This window comes from Poromitra crassiceps (genome assembly GCF_964638095.1).
Source record: "Poromitra crassiceps genome assembly, chromosome: 16".
Taxonomy (NCBI): domain Eukaryota; kingdom Metazoa; phylum Chordata; class Actinopteri; order Beryciformes; family Melamphaidae; genus Poromitra; species Poromitra crassiceps.
In genome coordinates this window covers 7,058,247-7,079,999 of record NC_139645.1, presented here as the reverse complement: position 1 = coordinate 7,079,999, position 21,753 = coordinate 7,058,247, and the positions used below count along the sequence as shown (strand labels likewise).

The 21,753-nt window shown below is 43.7% G+C and overlaps 1 protein-coding gene across 1 annotated transcript in view; it reads right to left on the bottom strand.

Annotated features, from left to right (window-relative positions):
• ppfia1 (PTPRF interacting protein alpha 1) overlaps window positions 1-20,215 on the bottom strand; it is a 61,432-nt gene extending 41,217 nt beyond the window's left edge. Inside the window, exons 1-2 of the mRNA XM_083652905.1 lie at window positions 19,181-20,215; window positions 16,459-16,725 (exon numbers count right to left, since the gene is read on the bottom strand). Of these exons, the coding sequence (XP_083509031.1) occupies window positions 16,459-16,725 (267 nt within the window). The 5' untranslated portion in view covers window positions 19,181-20,215. The remainder of the gene's footprint in view (window positions 1-16,458; window positions 16,726-19,180) is intronic.
• Window positions 20,216-21,753: the final 1,538 nt, after the last annotated feature.

Below are 21,753 nucleotides of genomic sequence, written 5' to 3'. Positions count from 1 at the left end.
GGTGAGAAGATTGGTGGATGGCTGCCATTAGAGATTGTTCTAAATCACTTGCCTAAATTCTAGATCAGGAATGGGAGAGGGGAGTATGGACACCGAGCTTCAAATCCAAGTGTTACTTTACTCACATGTGCATACAGACATCATAAACCCTCAAATACATGTATGCATTAAATGCAAATGCACAGATTGCATGTGAAACAATCCTATACACATGCAGAGTGTAGTGCAGTGTGTGGATGCAGGCCTGACGCCATCTCTTCCTGCAGTTCCCATCTCTTCCTGCAGTAGTGTGTAAATTGGCGTCAGGCTCAGTGAGTGTAGATGGGTGACATGCTGGTGACAAGGGGACAGGCATGCCCTGTAAGCCACAGAATAGGGGGAGGGGATTACAGGAGGGGGGGGGGGGGACATGGATATGTGTGCCAACCTCTTAAAGGAACAGCGTACCAAAACACAGGGACACACAAAAGCATTTCAGGGATTACCATTACTGTACCGGTCTATGCCAGGGTTCTCATGAAGAACAACACAGCGAAAGTACTCTGGCAACAGAGGATTTTGAGTGGTGTGATTTTAGAAGCCATCGGCTCACTTCCCTATCCACAATATGGGACTTTCCGTTTGAAAAAGTGGAATTTTTTTCTTATTATTGCGAGCAGAAAAAATGCATTTGATAAATGTAATAACTTGGAATAATCCATTATTTTACATTACGACAAACCACTGTTCTGAAAATGGCAAACTGTATGACTATTGACTATTAAAACTTTAAAAAGGACTATTCTCAAAATCTACAATCATTGTTTAGTTCCCAAACTGTTGTTGCGTAAACACATCTACATATTTACAAATTTGTAGACACAATACATTTTATGCATATTGCTGCAATCCTGCACCCTGGGCTAAATAGGTATAGACTATTACTTTGACCTGGTGCAACATTGACTACGTATACAGGACTAAAACTAAGAAGGGATTTAGGTTATGGTTCTCCTCAATTTTGATGTGCACTGTCTGCTAGGCACTGCTACTCCACAGGGAGAGAAAACAAAGTTCTTCTAATCTCAACTACATACAGTCTTTCACCTTCTCTAGCATTCAAAACCCTAATTTACTAAAACGCAACTCTCAGCTGGGGATACACCAGGTTTTCTGCTTACAATTCCTCTTGCTAAAAAGTCAAGCTTATACAGTATATAGACGGTTTTCACCAGAGCGCAACCCCACAGCACTTCCTTTTTCTCAGCATTCGGCAAACTGCAGAAATATTCACTTGACATCGTTACTTTTGTTTTCGCCGCTCAGCTGTATAGACGGTTTTCACTGAATGGTCAGTCCTGCACTTGAATGTTTTTTTTCTTTTATGTCCATAGCAAACACTGCAACAGGAAGTGAGCGGGGGTTCAATTTAGAATGTTTTTGTTGTCAAGTTAAAACAGTCTATAATCTAAAGGTTTGCATTTTATTATGCGATTACAACTCATGAGACTGAGCTGTTATTTTTTTTCCCAACTTCACCACTAGAGCTGTGCGTCTTCACTGATCTCACGATTCGATACGATTCGATTATACAAGTCTACGATTCGATTCGATTCGATTATACGATGCATCTCGATGCATCTCCGATGCATCGAGATGCATCTTAAATCGATGCATCACTTTTTCCGCAATACATGATTTATTTTTTCTCACTTTATTTTTTCTCACTGTGTGGCTACTTTTAAAATAAAGGTGCATTTGGAATTGCATTGTATTATGATGCATAATTAAAATAAACAACTGCATGTACTTACATTCTATTTTATTTGATTATAAAAATAAATAAATAAAAATAAATAAATAATAATAATCGATTTTTGATATTTGTTAATCGATTCAGAATCGTCCTATTAAGCATCGCGATGCATCTCTGAATCGATTATTTTCGGCAGCTCTATTCACCACCACCATCATCAGCAGCACACTGCGCTGTATTTGGATTTGAGATCAGTTAATAGGCCTACCAGGTCCTACATAATGACTTTAGCCATTCTTAAAAGCTTACGGCGCGTGTGCTGAAACCTGACACTGTGCAGAGGGCATCTGCTCTCCTGGAGGAGGACTCGCTGTCAGAAACTCATTAGGACGCCACAATGGCCGCTATTCAGGGCTGCTTTGCCGGCTGGCCAGACGCACACAGACACAGAGGACGAGTCAACCTGAAGGAGCCGGGTCACCTGACTGCTGCTAGGGGGTCTACGCCACCTCTTCTCTTCAACTCGCTGCTATTTATAGATTATGATGACATCATCATCGGTGGACTTGAAAAGATTCATTTAACAAAGCTTCCTGTATCGCTTAGGTCTACTATTTTAAATATGAGCGTGAAGAAGAGAATCAGCGATAGAGGTTCCCTTTAATTTGGACTTTTTCTTATTTATTTATCTTCCATCATTTCCAACGGCTAACTCCAACCTTCAACAGTTCAAGTTGCTATGGTAACCAAAGAGGACTGCATCATCCTCTGGTCCTTCTCTTCCGCAGCTCCTCCGGGTTTAAGGACAGATTACGCAGTAATATAGAACATAATGACAGTACAAATCTTTGCTCTATTCAAACTACATATCGATACTATGGTACCTCCAGAAGTTGGGGGTACCTGTCCTGTTGTATATTAGGGGTGTCAAAAACAATCGATTATAAGATGCATCGCGATGCGGACGTGCACGATTCTGCATCGATTCACAAGTGTCAAAAATAGATTATTAAAAAAAAAAAAAATAATAATAATCAAATAAAATATAATGGAAGTACATGCAGTTGTTTATTTTAATTATGGATCATAATACAATGCAATTCCAAATGCACTTTTATTTTAAAAGTAGCCACACAGTGAGAAAAAAGAAAGTGAGAAAAAAGAAATCATGTATTGCGGAAAAAAGTGATGCATCGATTTAAGATGCATCGAGATGCATCGATAATCGTACTCAAATCGAATCGTAGCCCTCTGAATCGTAATCGAATCGAATCGTGAGGGCAGTGAAGATTCACAGCCCTATTGTATATTGTGTAAAATTATACTAATTTAACTGGCTTTTATCAATGGAAGCTAGTGGAAAACAGCCTGACTCATGAAAGAGTCATTATATTCCCAGCTTCACACAACTCACACACTCTCGCCCTCACACAACTCAATCACCACACACACACACACACACACAGCCGATATGGTACTGAATTAGGGCTGCAACGAACGATTATTTTCATTATCGATTCATCTGTCGATTATTTTCTCGATAAATCGATTAGTTGTTTGGTCTATAAAATGTCAGAAAATGGTGAAAAAATGTCGATCAGTGTTTCCCAAAACCCAAGATGACATCCTCTAATCTAATGTCTTGTTTTGTCCACAACCCAAAGATATTTAGTTTACTGTCATAGAGGAGAGAAACCAGAAAATATTCACATTTAAGAAGCTCCAATCAGAGAATTTTGACTTATTTCTTAAAAATTTACTCAAAACGATTCATCGATTATCAAAATACTGTCGATCGACTAACTAATCGTTGCAGCTCTACACTGAATAGTGATGTGGACACAAAGAGAGAACAGAAAACTCATACAGGTCTTGATCAAGTTGCATCAGTTATGTAAAGAGAAGCCAACTGGTCTGTTCTAGCTAGTAGGCACTGGGCAGGTGATGTGTAAACGGAGGAGCAGCTGAGTCTTCTGCCAGAGGAGGGATGAGTCTCTCCACTCCTAACAGGGAACAGATGGGTCTTGATCTTCAAGTGCACTCCATGTGCCAATTAAAAGCACAGCGTGAGGCTCGTTATCAATTATGAACACATGTTTGAGTGGAATATAGCCTAGGAATTGTTGCTACATTGGGACTTTCTCCTCAACCATATGCATCGATTTCGATTTCGACGACCTTAATTTCCTTTTATTTGTCGAGATTTGAGATTGATTAAGAAAAACAGTGATTTTTTTTTCTTTAAACCCACATTTTTGTAAGGTTTTGGTCCGAGTGAAATGTTATGCGATCTCTCCTGTTTCTAAATATATCTGAACCGTTTTATTTGACCAAGTAAAACTATTTTTATAAACATTTTACTAAACAGCTATGGGAAAATAAATGGCGGATGAAAATCTCTGGTACAGTACTGAAGCAGGAAGTGACGTTCCACTTTAACTCAATTGAATTTGATCCCTTAACCTGGGGGGGGGGGAAGGGAAATGTTGATGTTGTTTGATGTGGCCACATGACAAGCGAAAGCAGCTGGGACGCTAAAGTCACAGCCATTACGATTAGCGGTTAAAATGAATGAACGGGTGCAACAACAACAAGGCCTGATGCTACCCAACATCACTGCTCTCTCTTCTACTGAGCACACAGCCATCTTCAAAGCAGTTCTGCTAGAGCACAGCTGGCAGTTCACTACTGACAGACACAAACACACACACACACACACACACACACAGTGGCCCAATATATGTGCGCCCACTTCAAGCAAAGCCGTTACAAGCCTTGGCTGGCACCGACAATTAGCTTTATTGCTACATATGGGCGCTCAAATTGGATGCAAACAGATCCCAACTGTGCTACAATGTAGCCGAAATGACGACGGCACCACTTCAAAGCTGTGGCACTGGTGTGAATGAGCTACTCACAATATCCCTGTGAAGCTCAGGGCCAACGTGAACACGTACAAACACACAGAACGGGAGGTCGTGTCAAACTGGCAGGAAAAATATAGCGAACTGAGTGAGCACACACTCTCGGCCATAGGGCAACGCTGGAGGTTGAAAGAGCCGTTGACGTGTGAGCAAGCTGCCCTGGAATGTTTGTGCATTCCGGGTGAAGGGTACTCGCACCAGGAGGGAGGAGACATTCCAGTTAGGGATGCACCGATCCACATCTTTTCACTTCCGATCCGATTCTGATACCTGAATTTGGATATCTGCCGATACCGATATTATGCCGATACCAATGTTTTTCTTGAATATATAGAGTATAGGCAAAGATTTGGCCAATTAAAGATTTTCTTTAAATATACCTTGCAAAAAGCAGACAAAATTAAGAAAATATACAAGGCAAAGAAGGATACTATTATACATGGGCAAATTACAGCCAGCGCTGGAATTGCACACAAAAAACAAAAACAAAAACAATCCCGATTCCGATCCAATCTGTGAATTAGTGCCAATATCGGCACCCGATACCGATATTGGATCGGCCCCATCCCTAATTCCAGTTGAAGGGTACTCACACCAGGAGGGAGGAGACATTCCAGTTGAAGAGTACTCACACCAGGAGGGAGGAGACATTCCAGGTGAAGGGTACTCGCACCAGGAGGGAGGAGACATTCCAGGTGAAGGGTACTCGCACCAGGAGGGAGGAGACATTCCAGTTGAAGAGTACTCACACCAGGAGGGAGGAGACATTCCAGTTGAAGAGTACTCACACCAGGAGGGAGGAGACATTCCAGTTGAAGAGTACTCACACCAGGAGGGAGGAGACATTCCAGTTGAAGAGTACTCGCACCAGGAGGGAGGAGACATTCCAGTTGAAGAGTACTCACACCATGAGGGAGGAGACATTCCAGGTGAAGAGTACTCGCACCAGGAGGGAGGAGACATTCCAGGTGAAGAGTACTCACACCAGGAGGGAGGAGACATTCCAGGTGAAGAGTACTCACACCAGGAGGGAGGAGACATTCCAGGTGAAGAGTACTCACACCAGGAGGGAGGAGGATACATTCCAGGTGAAGGGTACTCACACCAGGAGGGAGGAGATATTCCAGTTGAAGAGTAGGGGTGGGACAAAATATCGATACTCACGGTATCGCGATATTTCCACTTGCGATACGTTATCGATACACTGGCACCAAGTATCGATATGTTTATTAAAAAAAAAAAAAAAAAAAAATTTTTTTTTTTTAATAAACAGGCTAAAATATTATGCTGTGTGTGGTAGTTGAAACATAGTTTCAAGTTGACGTTTATTTATGTTTGTAGTTGAAACAAAAACATAAATACTGTAGGCTACATGTAGGGCTGCACGATATATCGTTTACACATCGTCATCGCGATGTGCGCATGCGCAATAGTCACATCGCAGGGCGTGCGATGTTAAAAGTAAATTAACTCGTCATTTTGCTTGATAAACTCTCACTTTAGGGGTAGCCTACTGAGTGAAATGCAGTCTCTCTCAAAGGTGAGAGATGCCCTACTACTGTACTCACTCATTTAGTGCTTAGCTTCAACACAACAAAATGGACAGAGAGCTAAATTGAATTATTTTTGCTTATGTTGCGTTGCTGACAGTAGCCCGTCGGATGTAAACGATGTGATTGCGTAGGCGGATGTGTCCACAGGTTGCAGCGCACTAGCAGGCTGGCTGCTGTAACTCAAACATGTCTGTGGAGTGGAGATATTTACTCTTGAAACACCAACAAGCAAGACAGCAACATAATATAATGACAAGAAGGCTAAAGTGATTATTACTGAGAAGTTGTCCGTGTATCACCGCAGCTCTCTCTCCCCCTCAGGCTCTGATGATGCCAGGTCCTACACATCGGGAGCGTTTTTTTCGTGCGATTAATTCGCACGTCAATAATATTATCCGAACCTATATCAGTCAATGCAACCGTGCATACCAACGGCGAAGTTTCGCCGAGCGTTATTGCGGTGTTTATTTTTTCGAACCACGGTCGATTTTTCAGTAGTTCGCTTCTGACGTGTACACATCTGTGGCTGTGATTGACAGGTGGTTCAAAACTCGCATCGCAATTTCGTGCCATATATTCGCTCTTGATGTGTAAGGACCTGGGTTGAGTTAATCATACATAGCGACTCATTTACACAAAACATTTCAGTGAAAATAAAAAGACAAGAGACATATCTTGGCAATTAAATGTATATTTATTACTTTTCACGAATGAATTGTTTGTCACCAGTGCTGCTACATGTGAATCGTCGTCTCTGTCTGTACTGCGGCGGTGCGCTCCAAAACCGGAACTCCAGAGATGCGGAGTGTACCACTTGGTAGTTTCTGGAGGGGGTTTCCGGGGGGTCAGACCAAGTGTGTAAAGTGGCAGGGGTGTTTCATTGTTGATTTATTGAAACGGTAGATTCTGGCACTCAATATTAGGGGTGGGCAATATATCAATTGTATATCAATATTGTGATATGAGACTATATGGTCTTTGATGTTGGATATGGTAATATATGGTGATGATACGGCATACATGTTGTCTTTCCCTGGCTTTAAAAGCTGCATTACACTAAGTGAAATGTAGGCTAGTGACATTTTTAAAGTAGAATGTCATAACTCACTCACTTTTTCATGTATGTAAGTCATGGAAATCCATTGGTCAAAATGTGTATGAACCCTGATAGATGGTGCTCTGAGGCCTACCAGTAGGCCACAGCCCAGTGGTTGAGAAACATTAAAATACATAATTTCCCCTCCAATATCAGATGGACTCCTCTACAAAATCACCCAAATCAATCTAGAAGTATTATTTTCTTTAAAATAGAGCTATTCTGGTAATCTGGTGAAAATCTCTATTTTTTCATATCGCAATATATATCGCAGGGGTGGGGAATATCGCAATGTCAGTTTTTTCCAATATCGTGCAGCCCTAGCTACATGAATGGAAATGTTTGATCATTAATATCTTTTAGAAATTATATAGGTAGGTAGGTTATATAGGTTTTCTTGTTTTAATAATAATAATAAAAAGACTTAATGTGTAACTTTTCCTCCGTGGTATCGAAAATGGTGTGAGTGAGTGAACTCTGAGAGAGTTCATGTCAATTCTGCTAATAAATACATAATACCTGCTTCTTGCCTTTTAGGGGTATTTTTTTCTCTTCAGTTACACAGGTATCGTGATGTATCGTCTTCCAATATATCGATTATCGCAGTATCGCTGTATCGTGATAATATCGTTATCGGGGGCCAAGTATCGTGACGATATCGTATCGTGAGCTACTCAGCGATTCCCACCCCTATTGAAGAGTACTCACACCAGGAGGGAGGAGACATTCCAGTTGAAGAGTACTCACACCAGGAGGGAGGAGACATTCCAGTTGAAGGGTACTCACACCAGGAGGGAGGAGACTATCCAGTTGAAGGGTACTCGCACCAGGAGGGAGGAGACATTCCAGTTGAAGGGTACTCGCACCAGGAGGGAGGAGACATTCCAGTTGAAGAGTACTCACACCAGGAGGGAGGAGACATTCCAGTTGAAGGGTACTCACACCAGGAGGGAGGAGACATTCCAGTTGAAGAGTACTCGCACCAGGAGGGAGGAGACATTCCAGTTGAAGAGTACTCGCACCAGGAGGGAGGAGACATTCCAGTTGAAGAGTACTCGCACCAGGAGGGAGGAGACATTCCAGTTGAAGAGTACTCACACCAGGAGGGAGGAGACATTCCAGTTGAAGGGTACTCACACCAGGAGGGAGGAGACTATCCAGTTGAAGGGTACTCGCACCAGGAGGGAGGAGACATTCCAGTTGAAGGGTACTCACACCAGGAGGGAGGAGACATTCCAGTTGAAGAGTACTCACACCAGGAGGGAGGAGACATTCCAGTTGAAGGGTACTCACACCAGGAGGGAGGAGACATTCCAGTTGAAGGGTACTCACACCAGGAGGGAGGAGACATTCCAGTTGAAGAGTACTCGCACCAGGAGGGAGGAGACATTCCAGTTGAAGGGTACTCACACCAGGAGGGAGGAGACATTCCAGTTGAAGAGTACTCGCACCAGGAGGGAGGAGACATTCCAGGTGAAGAGTACTAGCACCAGGAGGGAGGAGACATTCCAGTTGAAGGGTACTCGCACCAGGAGGGAGGAGACATTCCAGGTGAAGAGTACTCGCACCAGGAGGGAGGAGACATTCCAGGTGAAGGGTACTCACACCAGGAGGGAGGAGACATTCCAGGTGAAGGGTACTCGCACCAGGAGGGAGGAGATATTCCAGGTGAAGGGTACTCACACCAGGAGGGAGGAGACATTCCAGTTGAAGGGTACTCACACCAGGAGGGAGGAGACATTCCAGTTGAAGGGTACTCACACCATGAGGGAGGAGACATTCCAGTTGAAGAGTACTCACACCAGGAGGGAGGAGACATTCCAGTTGAAGAGTACTCACACCAGGAGGGAGGAGACATTCCAGTTGAAGAGTACTCACACCAGGAGGGAGGAGACATTCCAGTTGAAGGGTACTCACACCAGGAGGGAGGAGACATTCCAGTTGAAGAGTACTCACACCAGGAGGGAGGAGACATTCCAGTTGAAGAGTACTCACACCAGGAGGGAGGAGACATTCCAGTTGAAGGGTACTCACACCAGGAGGGAGGAGACATTCCAGTTGAAGAGTACTCACACCAGGAGGGAGGAGACATTCCAGTTGAAGGGTACTCGCACCAGGAGGGAGGAGACATTCCAGTTGAAGAGTACTCACACCAGGAGGGAGGAGGAGACATTCCAGTTGAAGAGTACTCGCACCAGGAGGGAGGAGACATTCCAGTTGAAGAGTACTCACACCAGGAGGGAGGAGACATTCCAGTTGAAGAGTACTCGCACCAGGAGGGAGGAGACATTCCAGTTGAAGGGTACTCACACCAGGAGGGAGGAGACATTCCAGTTGAAGAGTACTCACACCAGGAGGGAGGAGACATTCCAGTTGAAGAGTACTCACACCAGGAGGGAGGAGACATTCCAGTTGAAGGGTACTCACACCAGGAGGGAGGAGACATTCCAGTTGAAGAGTACTCGCACCAGGAGGGAGGAGGAGACATTCCAGTTGAAGGGTACTCGCACCAGGAGGGAGGAGACATTCCAGTTGAAGCTCAAAAGGAATGCTTTGATTTTTTTACATTTTATTTGACGTTTTGTTCATCCTCCCTAATGTTTAAACCTTGATGAAGGACTCCCTATTCTAACACAAAGTATCGCTGCTGAACATTTGGTTTTCTTCTGGCTCGTGCTTTTAAGCTCTTTGGTTGCTAGCCGCCGCAGAGATCTGTTCCCTATCCTCCCCTAATGTTACCAGGAATATACCAGTTATAAGCTACTTTACCCTTCAATTCATTCAATCAGGTTTATAACAGACATATTGTCTCTCAGACGGCTTTTTTATCCGTTTTATCTGCTGACTAATCAATTGCTGGAATTCACCTAATTGAAAATGGACGTCTCTTGTCCATTTGTGATTGTGGATTTACAGGCCAAACTAAAGAACGTCACATCGGCAGCGTATTAACACCAGATTACAGCATGTAAAGTGCCTGCAATGTTTTTTAACAGCTCAGGGGCTTTTTTGCCTTCCAGACACACATCCCAGGAGCTTTGGCAGACGGCCACCGCATCAGCTGACAGCACTACAGCAGTGCACTGCATGCAGCACGCACACACACACACACACGCACGCAAACACACACACACACACAGACACACACACACAAAGGCCTAAGTGTCTCCACTCCTATGATGTTGAAAAAGGAAGATATGCAGACGATGCAGAGTGGAAGTTGAAATATTGAAAGAAATCATGGCAATTGATTACTTCTCATGCTGGCAACAAGACTACAAGCCTTAAAGTAGTAGTAGTAGTAGTTGTAAGCATTAGGGATGTGCAATAAAATCGATACGGCAATATATCGCAATACTGTATCGATATTTCAGAAAAATATCGTGATATATCGCCATATCGATTTTTGTGCACAGCCGTGTGTTCAGTGACGCAATAAGAATACTTTTTATTTCAGTCTGTTCAGTAACACACTCAGCAGTTTTGACTCAATTTGTCCACTCAGTTATCAATATAAAGTGATGTACATATTATTACACTACCTGGGTGGTACACAGTAGGGCTGTGAATCTTCACTGGCCTCACGATTACGATTCAGAGGGCTACGATTCGATTCGATAACGATTATCGATGCATCTCGATGCATCTCGATGCATCTTAAATCGATGCATCACTTTTTTCCCCGAATATATGATTTTTTTTCTCACTTTCTTTTTTCTCACCGTGTGGCACTGGCTACTTTTAAAATAAAAGTGCATTTAGAATTGCATTGTATTATGATCCATAAAATAAACAACTGCATCTACTTCCATTATATTTTATTTGATTATATATAAAAATAATAATAATAATAATAAAAAAAAAATCGATTTTTGACATTTGTGAATCGATGCAGAATCGTGCAGGTCCGCATCGCGATGCATCTTATAATCGATTATTTTTGACACCCCTAGTACACAGCGGGTTGTATTTTTAGCTCCATTTTTTATTTTCAGTAAATTATGTAGGGTATTGCAATATATCGCAATATGTATTGTATCGCAATCGTATCGTGACCCATGTATCGTGATGCGTATCATATCATGAGGTCCTTGCCAATTACCCAGCCCTAGTAAGCATCCTAAAATCCCACATGGGACCATTGGATCAGCGCTCTTGTTGTCCACTGTGATGTTGGAGGAGCGCCCCTTGTGACTGTCAACAAGTCCCACACGGGACGACGGGAGTGGCGGTCCCTCTGGCACTGTACACAGATGTAGGGGGTGGTAGTCCCTCTGGCACTGTTCACAGATGCAGGGGCTGGCTGGTCTTGCAGGAGTCCCACGTGGGAGTGGCGGTCCCTCTGGCACTGTTCACAGACGTGGGGGGTGGTAGTCCCTCTGGCACTGTTCACAGACGTGAGGGGGGGGGGCTGGTCTTGCAGACTGGCTTCTTGTCCTTCTTGTTTTCATTTGCCATACGAGACCAGTGAGGTAAGTTGGTCCAGTTCAAACTGCTGAACATGCAAAAATCCAGAGTCGCCAAAACAGGATGAATATGTTGTTTTTAACAGATAAATATGCTTGTGCTCAGCCGCAGTGCGCACAGAGCAGCTGGCTACGGGGCTACTGGTTTATCCAAAAATGCATGAGGCTTCCTGCAGTTGTCAGATGGGAGGTCGCTTCACGACACGTTCTCACTGCAAACGAACCGCTCCAGAGGAAGTGGACCGAGTCGAGAGTGAGACCACCCTTTCTTGGCGATTCCAAAACTTTTGTGATTCCCCCCTCCCCCGTGACTTTTCCGGGTTTTTCATGTCCGTACGTATGAACCCTGGTAAGTCTTGTGTTTCCTCATTCAATAAATAAAGAGGAAAACAATAGAGAACAACAAACAGCATGTACCGTACTTCTTCAAAGAAACCGACAGACCAGATGCATGTTTTCAACCAAAAGCACAGAAGCTTAATTGATCACCAACTTCTTATGCATCATTAAAGGCAGAACACCTGATCCTGAGAGGGGCAGATACATGATCCATTATCATAACCCAGAGCAGCAAGCAGATACACAATGTCTGAAGCATGACTCCTCCCACCACATTATATTCATGTGTGAACCTATCAGCAAGCAGATACACATCTGAAGCATGACTCCTCCCACCACATTATATTCATGTATGAAACCTATAACATCTCTGAAGCAGATACACAACGTCTGAAGCATGACTCCTCCCACCACATTATATTCATGTGTGAACCTATCAGCAAGCAGATACACAACGTCTGAAGCATGACTCCTCCCACCACATTATATTCATGTGTGAACCTATCAGCAAGCAGATACACAACGTCTGAAGCATGACTCCTCCCACCACATTATATTCATGTGTGAACCTATCAGCAAGCAGATACACAACGTCTGAAGCATGACTCCTCCCACCACATTATATTCATGTGTGAACCTATCAGCAAGCAGATACACATCTGAAGCATGACTCCTCCCACCACATTATATTCATGTGTGAACCTATCAGCAAGCAGATACACATCTGAAGCATGACTCCTCCCACCACATTATATTCCTGTGTGAACCTATCAGCAAGCAGATACACATCTGAAGCATGACTCCTCCCACCACATTATATTCCTGTGTGAACCTATCAGCAAGCAGATACACATCTGAAGCATGACTCCTCCCACCACATTATATTCATGTGTGAACCTATAACATACACGTCTGAAGCATGACTCCTCCCACCACATTATATTCATGTGTGAACCTATAACATATCGATACAGCATCGATTAGGGGAATCACCAGATGCAGAGGCCTGGCATGGCATGGCCTGAAAAAAAAAAATCCAAGTATCGATACAGTATCGGGAAATAAAATATCGCGATATATTGCCGTTGTCACAACGCTGAGGAAGGTCTTTGACTGAAACGTTCGTTGCTGCTGCCCAGGTATATGAGGAAATAAACCAACAAAAAAGACATTTGGAGTGCTGGCTTTTCTCTTTTTCATGTGAACCTATAATAACATCTCTGAACTATTGAGAAGCCCTGCCTTCTGCCACCACAACATGACTGCTTTGCAATCAATCAGAACATGTAAGACCCCAGCAAACGCCAGAATGAACCGGTGGGCAAAGTGAACAACCTCTAATGGAGGAATGTCACACTGCACCCTCCACTTACAGGATTCTAGGCTGTGCCCCCCCCCCCCCCCCCCTCAAAAAACATCTTAAATCACACATCAAAATGAAGGAGCACAATTATCTAAATCCATTCCACTTCGTGTAAGGAGCTTATTAGCATATTGACTCTAGCCTTAGTGGCCATTCACACCATACGCCGAAGCAACGCCAAAGTCACGCTGAAGCCACGCTGAAACTAGGGGTGGGAATCGCTGAGTAGCTCACGATACGATATCGTCACGATACTTGGCCCTCGATAACGATATATCACGATACTGCGATACTGCGATATATTGGAAGACGATACATCACGATACCTGTGTAACAAGTGAAAAAAATACCTCTGAAGGCAAAAAATCATGTATTATGCATTTATTAGCAGAATTGACATGAACTCTCTGAGTTCACTCACTCACTCATACCATTTTCGATACCACGGAGGAAAAGTTACACATTAAGTCTTTTTATTATTACTATTAAAACAAGAAAACCTATAGGCTATAACCTACCTACCTACCTATATAATTTCTAAAAGTAGATATTAATGATCAAACATTTCCATTCATGTAGCCTACAGTAGTTATGTTTTTGTTTCAACTACAAACATAAATAAAGTCAACTTGGAAAAAAAAAAAAAAAAAAAAAAAAAAAAAAAAAATTAATAAACATATCGATACTTGGCGCCAGTGTATCGATAACGTATCGCGGGTGGAAATATCGCGATAACGTGGGTATCGATATTTTGTCCCACCCCTAGCTGAAACCACGCAGTTTCATTTCGTCATCCTTGTTAACAGGTGAGACCGTTCACACCACCTGCACACCACGCCACGCCAAAGCTGCGCTGAAGCGATCGTTCAGGATTCAGTCCTATTTTCCAGGCGTGACGCGTGAAGCTTGAAGCTGCCAGGCATGAATTCAATGGGAGTTGTGGGCGGGTTCAAGGCGCCGAGAGGAAAAGAGAAGGCTTATTGTGTGAACGGTTCAGCTTGAGCCTGCCTCAAGCGTCAGCTCCGCCTATTGTGTGAACGTGCACTTAAAGAGTTGGACTTGGAGTCAGTTGTGTGTCTGGTATGTGGCCAAAAGCCAAGCAGGTTAATGTACAGCACTGCTGCTCTGCCAGTCTCCAGTAAAGCTGAATACAATAACACTGGTAGCAAGGCTGAGAGAGTAAATCACCATACAAGGGAGTTATATAGTGCTGTATACATTTAACTCAACATCGAGGTATCATGAGACAAACGTTTGTTGCATTTCGTACATAGTAACTGTAAAAGCACTGCACAGTGCAAACTGTATTGAAGTTTCTATCACCTGTGATTGAAGGGTGTCAATTGAGCAGAGCAGACTGACCAAATTCCAGCAATGTTAACACATTGACTGCCAGCCATTTTTTTCTTGCTGTAGGTAGCTTCTGCCAAGCCGTTTTTTGAGGATTGTGGCTCATTTTACAAGCGCCGAGGATTATTTTCTGCTTGGAGTTTGTGAACATACAACATCTCAAAAGTACTAATAGAATGTGTACTTTCTCTGTCTAAAAGAGTTAGTTTGTAGAGTTAGTAGTTATGTAAGCATTAGCAGTTGAATACAGCATGGTTTTAGCATTAGAAAAAATATTCAGAGATAAACGGCTTTTTGTGAAATTCGATAGAGCTGTCACTTTAACCATTCATTTTTGGCTCTCTCTCTCTCTCTCTCCCTCCCCCTCTCGCTCTCTCTCTCTCTCTCTCTCTCTCCCTTCCCCTCGCTCTCCCTCCCTCTCTCTCTCTCTCTCTCTCTCTCTCCCTCCCTCTCGCTCTCCCTCCCTCTCTCTCTCTCTCCCTCCCTCTCGGGAGGGAGACGCACTAGGTTTAATCCTAGTGAGAGGGGGAGAGGGAGAGAGAGAGAGAGAGAGAGAGAGAGGGAGGGAGGGAGAGAGAGAGAGCGAGAGAGAGAGAGAGAGAGAGAGGGAGAGAGCGAGAGGCAGAGTTTCTTCAACTCCTCCCTCTTCTTGGCTGCCGCGGCCGTCACAGTCTCAGTGCTTTTGCTGCTCTCCTGTGCCTGTCTGCAGGCTGCTGTTTGAGGAAGTGGACTCGCTCGCTTCTTGGGAGTTTTGGTTGAGAGAAGCTTTTGCGATTCTGGTCATATTTATGCTGCGTGTTTCAAAGTGTGTTCCACCTGTAATGTATTATGTAAATTTGCAATCCCGCATCGCCAGCAATCAGTGCGAAAACGAGAGCGTTTTCCCCCAACCATTTTCATGAGAATGTAATACTGTAAAATCGCCTCGCCATTTCCTTGAATGGCTTTGCTCCCTTTTTCTTTGATTTCGCTCGTCTGGGGGAGCACTGTCAACACTTAGTGGGTCGGTAAAATAGATTATACACATTCAATACCTCCAATAATTGTACAGGAGACGTAAAAGGGATTGATCAACGCCCCACCGTCAAAAAAAAAAAAAGTCAAGCGCTGGATTTTTTTTGACGTATGCATACGTCGCTGGCAGTTAACGTGTTAACAAAGAATTTAATGTATAAAGACACAAGTTCAAGAGAATCAAAGCCCTAAAATGGGCAAAAAGAGGAACATAAGTTTGCCTTCATAGTAGGGGTGGGGGAAAAAATTGCGATATTTTGCCTGACGATATTGTATTGATTTTTTTTTTTTTTATTGCAGGCCATGCCATGCCAGGCCACGGGGCATCTGCCCGAAGCGCCCGATGTTGCAGTCTGCGCCTGCAGTGGCGTATTGAGTCCAGAGAAGCTTAATAAAAACAAAACAAAACAAAAAAACATTGCATGTCCTTCATAAGTGACAGTGTAATCAAATTAGGGAACGTTAACGGCATTTAGTATGAGAAATGACAAGTAGAAGACAAGTCTGTGCCCTTCAGGCATACTTTAGTTTGATCAGCCGTGCCCCACAGTGTGTCCACATCATATCAATCCACCAACGGGGTTGATATATGCTACAGAACCGGTTTCTCTCCCGTACCTGTGGCAAGGCGGTGTTGAGCTGCCTCTGCAGAGAGTCCCGTTCGTGGCTGACTTCGTGCAGCTTGCCCTGGGTCAGGCCCAGATTCTCCTGGGTCTCCCGCAGGGTGTCGAGGAGACGGTCCCTCTCCTCCAGCATGGACACCATCAGGGACTCAAAGTGGCCCTCCGAGTCCGACTGCAGCGGGGAACCGGAGCCCCGACCGCCGCCGCCTCCCCCGCCGGGCCCCTCGGACTCGCTGATGGTGGGCATCACCTCGCACATCATCTACAGCCGTGGTGGGTTTGGGAGAGGAGAGGGAGAAGAAACACATGAGTTTTTGGAGACGAATGGAAGAGCAGGATTATGAGGGAACAAAACAGACCTGTCAGCACAGAGTTGGTGATATGCAGCAATTTGGCCTGAAGACATGTAGAATTTTATCACTATGGAGAGTAATTATTTCTCTCTCTCTCTCCCTCTCTCACACAGACACACGCGCACAAAAAAGATCTTTTGTCAATGCTTGCCATACCCTACGATCTGCACTCAATAAACTAAAACGTCGCTTTTGTCAAAAGCAGACCAGTGAACGTGAACTCTAAAATATCATTCCAGTGTCCTACAACAGCTCAGTTTGGACAGTCTGGATTCACACACACACCCACACACACACACACACACACACACACACACACACACACACACAGACAGTATGGTGTCACTCTCTGTGACACCATACTGTCCCAAATACCCCTTGAGTTGACACAGGATTACAAAGGATGGAAAATTGACAGTAACAGCGGGCAAACATGGGGATATGGGGACATCATTGAAAATGATAGAACTTTTATAATATAAAGCTCAATACATGTAAATTGGGCAAGAATTTTAGGTCAGTGTAATGTGAATCCAAATCATCCACATTACTGATGTCATCAGTAACGTGGATATAATGACTGAAGTGGGTAAATAATCATCAGATCATTATTTATCAAAAAATATGTTGTGAAACCACCAAGTTACCAGTGAACATTTACCCCACTTTGCAGAAAATACCGAGATATACGTTGTGTATCATCATCATTCAGGCTAAAAAATATCAAGATGTGATTTTTGGTGCAGGCACCAAAACAATGAAGCGACAAATAAAACCAAACAAAATGTAAGGTGAGGCCAGGCCCTAAGGGTGCTTTCTCACTGGGGACCCGGGAGTGGAACCGAGCACACGTGTCGTTTTAATTGACCCCAGGTGCAGCTTGTGAGTGAACGTTGCGTTCCGTGCCGTGCCCGGGCGCAGAACAGCGTACCGCGACGTGACAGGGTCCACTCGAAAAGGTGGTCTGGGGGAGCGCTTTGGCGCGCCCGGGGACGGAACACTTGCGAATGTGAACGCCAACCGTACCGAACCACGTAGACAACACACGGCCGAGGATACACTCCAGGCGTAGTTGATGACGCAAGTGTACTCTGCATCTTCTGCAAGTCCCCGAGTGAGCACGGAAGAAATGTTGTAATGTGAACGCTGACCAGCGGGGGAGAGGGTGGGGGGGGGGGGGGGGGATCGTACTCGGGCACGGAACGGGACGAAAGCAATCATTCCTAGTGAGAAAGCAACTAACTCGAGGGCTGTGCAGGCTGCAGCTTGGAGTAATGCAGCACCTAACAAAAGCTGGACAGGAAGGCCTGGAGAATTAGAACCACTCTCCACACACCAAAGGGGCTTAGACTGCTAGACAGAAAAGCCAAGAATCATGTGAGCTGGATTTAACAGACCTAACAAGGAACTACAACTTACAAATGTGAAGCGAGTAGGAAGTGGACTGGCAGCCAGAGACGCCCCTTCCTCTTATTCCTCAAACCTCAAAACGCCTGCAATTCCAAAAGGCATTTGTTGCCATTGTGTTCAGCTGCAGCAGCACTGTTCAACACACTCAACTGTACCTTTTAACAAGAGTGTCAAAAGAGAGCTGGACCACGTCTGTTATAATGTGCCAAATAACCAGCCGACATGCCACCTTCAATTTATTGCTATTAAAAAGAAAAATCACACAATATAAGATGACAAACATGATTAGTGGTGGAAGGAGACGAAATGTAACCCAATTTAGCAGGAGCAAAATAAAACCCAGCGCTCCATAACGAGGTCACGCCACTCAAGCCCAACATTAATGTTTATGAGGGGGGAGGGGGCCACTCAGCATCCACCAGAGCGATTGACAGATGGTAGGTCTTGTGTAACTTAGCAAGGAGGATGTCCAATACATCAAAAGTTGAACAAGATTAACAACCAGGGTCTGGAACAACACGACTATATAAGTACACTAAAGAAAATGCTCAACACTTTTTAAGGAAGGTCAGTTTTGGGGGGTCGCAGCAACTGAGAAGCGAGGTGACTGATGAATGAGTAGATCACCAGTGGTCATTCAATTAACCTTAATGACTGTACTGTAGCCAGGTTGCCAATGATGATGTCAGGCCAAACAATTCATAGTACTGTCTGCAACTTTAGATTAGTTTGACCGTCTACACTCATAGATCATGTAGTGGGAGAATAGAGTTGTGGTAGTCTCATCGGCCACAGAGTTTGTAATGTTAGATAATACTATAAATACAGTACGTCTTTGTCTTGAACAGTCAGCGTATGCCAGTGTGATGCTGGCACACACAGCACATTTGAATACATGTCAGTTCATTTTCACCACATTATAGTGACCACATTTAATGTGTGTTTGTATCTCACCTTTGCAGAGTAGCGTTAGTCCAACCTCCTTTGGTAATGTCCAATTAACTTTGTGGTGCCAAAAACAACGAAATCCAGCTTCTCCAATTGTGAAGTGTTGCAATGTATCAAGTTTCACAAATATCCAGTGTCGTTCAAACCATATTCAAATCCACTCAGGCGCTGGGATCCATTAAGGCTGTGTTTGAAAGGGGTCTTTTCGGCAAGAAAAGGAGGAATTCCAAAAGGCCTCAGAGCAGGGGGCAGTATTCCAAGTTTAGCAGGCTAACAACGTTAGCAAGCTAGCATCGAGTACGCTGGTGACTTGATGATTGCATAGCTAGATTTACAAGTAGAGTGGATATCTTTGCTTTTCAAAACAAACCAATGGCCATTTTCTAACAGTTCAATATCAACTCACCAAATAGCAACTCATAATAAGTAGCCATGTGATGATGTAGTTAGCTGACGTGGAAACAGCCGTACCCTACTACTTGCTAACGTTAGCTAATTTGAAGCAGAATTCTTTGGCTTGAAGTCAGTTTTTAAAGTACAAGCTACGCTAGCTAACGTTAGCCACTAGCCAGCTAGGTAGCTAACGCTTGCTAGTTTCATATAACGTTAGCTACTAGCGTTAAGTTAGCCAAGATAGCGTCAGGTAACGTTAGTTCATAAAGTATAATGCTCTATTTCGGACAAAAGAAGACATGTTAAAATATCTTACAGTAATCGACTTTACATCATCGAAAAGACTAAGACGAGTGAAAAAAAAAATGAAATCCGCTAAGTCCTCAAAGCCTTGGTGTATTGTTGAATCTATCAAGTAACGTTAGCCCCTCAGCTAACGTTAGCTTCCCGTCGTTTATGTTGAGCCGCGTCACCACATCACGGCTTGACTCGGAAACTTCCAAGCTAACAAACAACGTTAGCGACCTTTTCGTTCGTCTGGGAAATCCAAACCACAGATAAAAACTTGTATTCCACTCGTTTCTATGCGAGTTTGGTATGCTTTTTTCGGTATTTCCACCAAAAGGTCCGTCGTCGGTCGGTCCCGTCCTTCCCTGTCGCCACTGCCTGCCAGCCTCGGCAGTCGGGACAGCCAATGGTAGGCTCAGCTCAGGCTAGCACAGCACAGCACAGCACAGCATTCACTTTTCATTAGCCTGCTCATCTGCTGCTTTCCACGGGAGGAGAGAGAGGAGCTTCCCAGGTTGGCAACAGGAGGAAAGGGAAAGGCAGTAGCACAGCACATTCAGTTCCTCTGTGGGTGAGTTCACTCCTCAGTCAGCGACATCAACTTCTGTCCATCCATACCCAATGATCCATACCATACAGCTAAACCTCAACCAGCAGCGTGGTAAAACATGTTTTATTCTATTATAAAAAAAAATACTTTATTTTTTTTATAGTTTTTGTTTTATTTTTTATTTTTTTCAACTGCTTTGCCAGTCTATTATTATTATTATTATTATTATTATTATTATTATTATTATTATTATTATTATTATTGTTGTTGTTGTTGTTGTTGTTGTTGTACTTTATGTGATGAGTCAAACTATCACTTGATTACGAACACTTTTATTATTACAATTTTACACGTTTATTAGCATTATACTGATTTTAGTGAGTGAGTGACCCACATTCTGGTTTGGGAAGTTTCATGTTCCCAGATTAAACAGCTGATAAATAAAAACAACATATTTTGAGAGGGCCTAATAAAGAGAAGTTTTGCGCCATCACGTGGTGACTCGGCGTTATTACATGGAGTCTACACAGAAGCCTCCAGGCCTTCCCAAAAACGTTTCAGAACAGTACAGTACCAGTCAGTGTACCCTTCTATATATGTCTATGGTACCCACCCACTACCACAGTGGTTCTCAAATGGGGGTCCGGGGACCCCCAGGGGTCCTTGACGGGGTTCCAGGGGGTCCCCAGCCAAAAGAGGGGTGATTTATTTTAGCTATAATTCCATTAATAAGTAACACAATGACTATTTTGGTCATGGTGGGTTTTATACACTTTCTGGATTAAAACATCTAAAAGCATCAATCTTATTATCATATGGGGGACCGTGGGACAAAATCCTATCAAATGGGGGTCCGTGGTCTAATCTTTGTCAGTTTAGGGGTCCCTCATGTGAAAAAAACATTGAGAACCACTACCAAACCAAATTTCTCAAGTACCACTTCCCACACTGCGGATTCCAACATCCCCCCCCCCCCCCCCCCATAATTAAATTAACTGATTTAACCATGCAATAGCATCAGCCAGCGCAAAATAGATGCAACACAGCAAATAGCCTAAACATCTTATTTGCTGATAGGCTGATGGCAGCAAGGCTCTTATCTTGAGTACCACCAGGTGGAGCCTCGCAGATTATAAACACAATTTACTAAATGAAAAGGCAGCTACCTCATTTGTGTCTGTGATGTAACTTTTCTGTTCACCTCCAAGCTGAGCCTAACAGCTATGTACCTGTCCTTTATACCCAACCCTTTGAGAGCCTTCCAAAGCTTTTTGGGATCGTTTTTATGTTCAAGTGTCTTTTCTTTGAAAATTCATTTTATATATTTCATAATACAATTGTGACATTC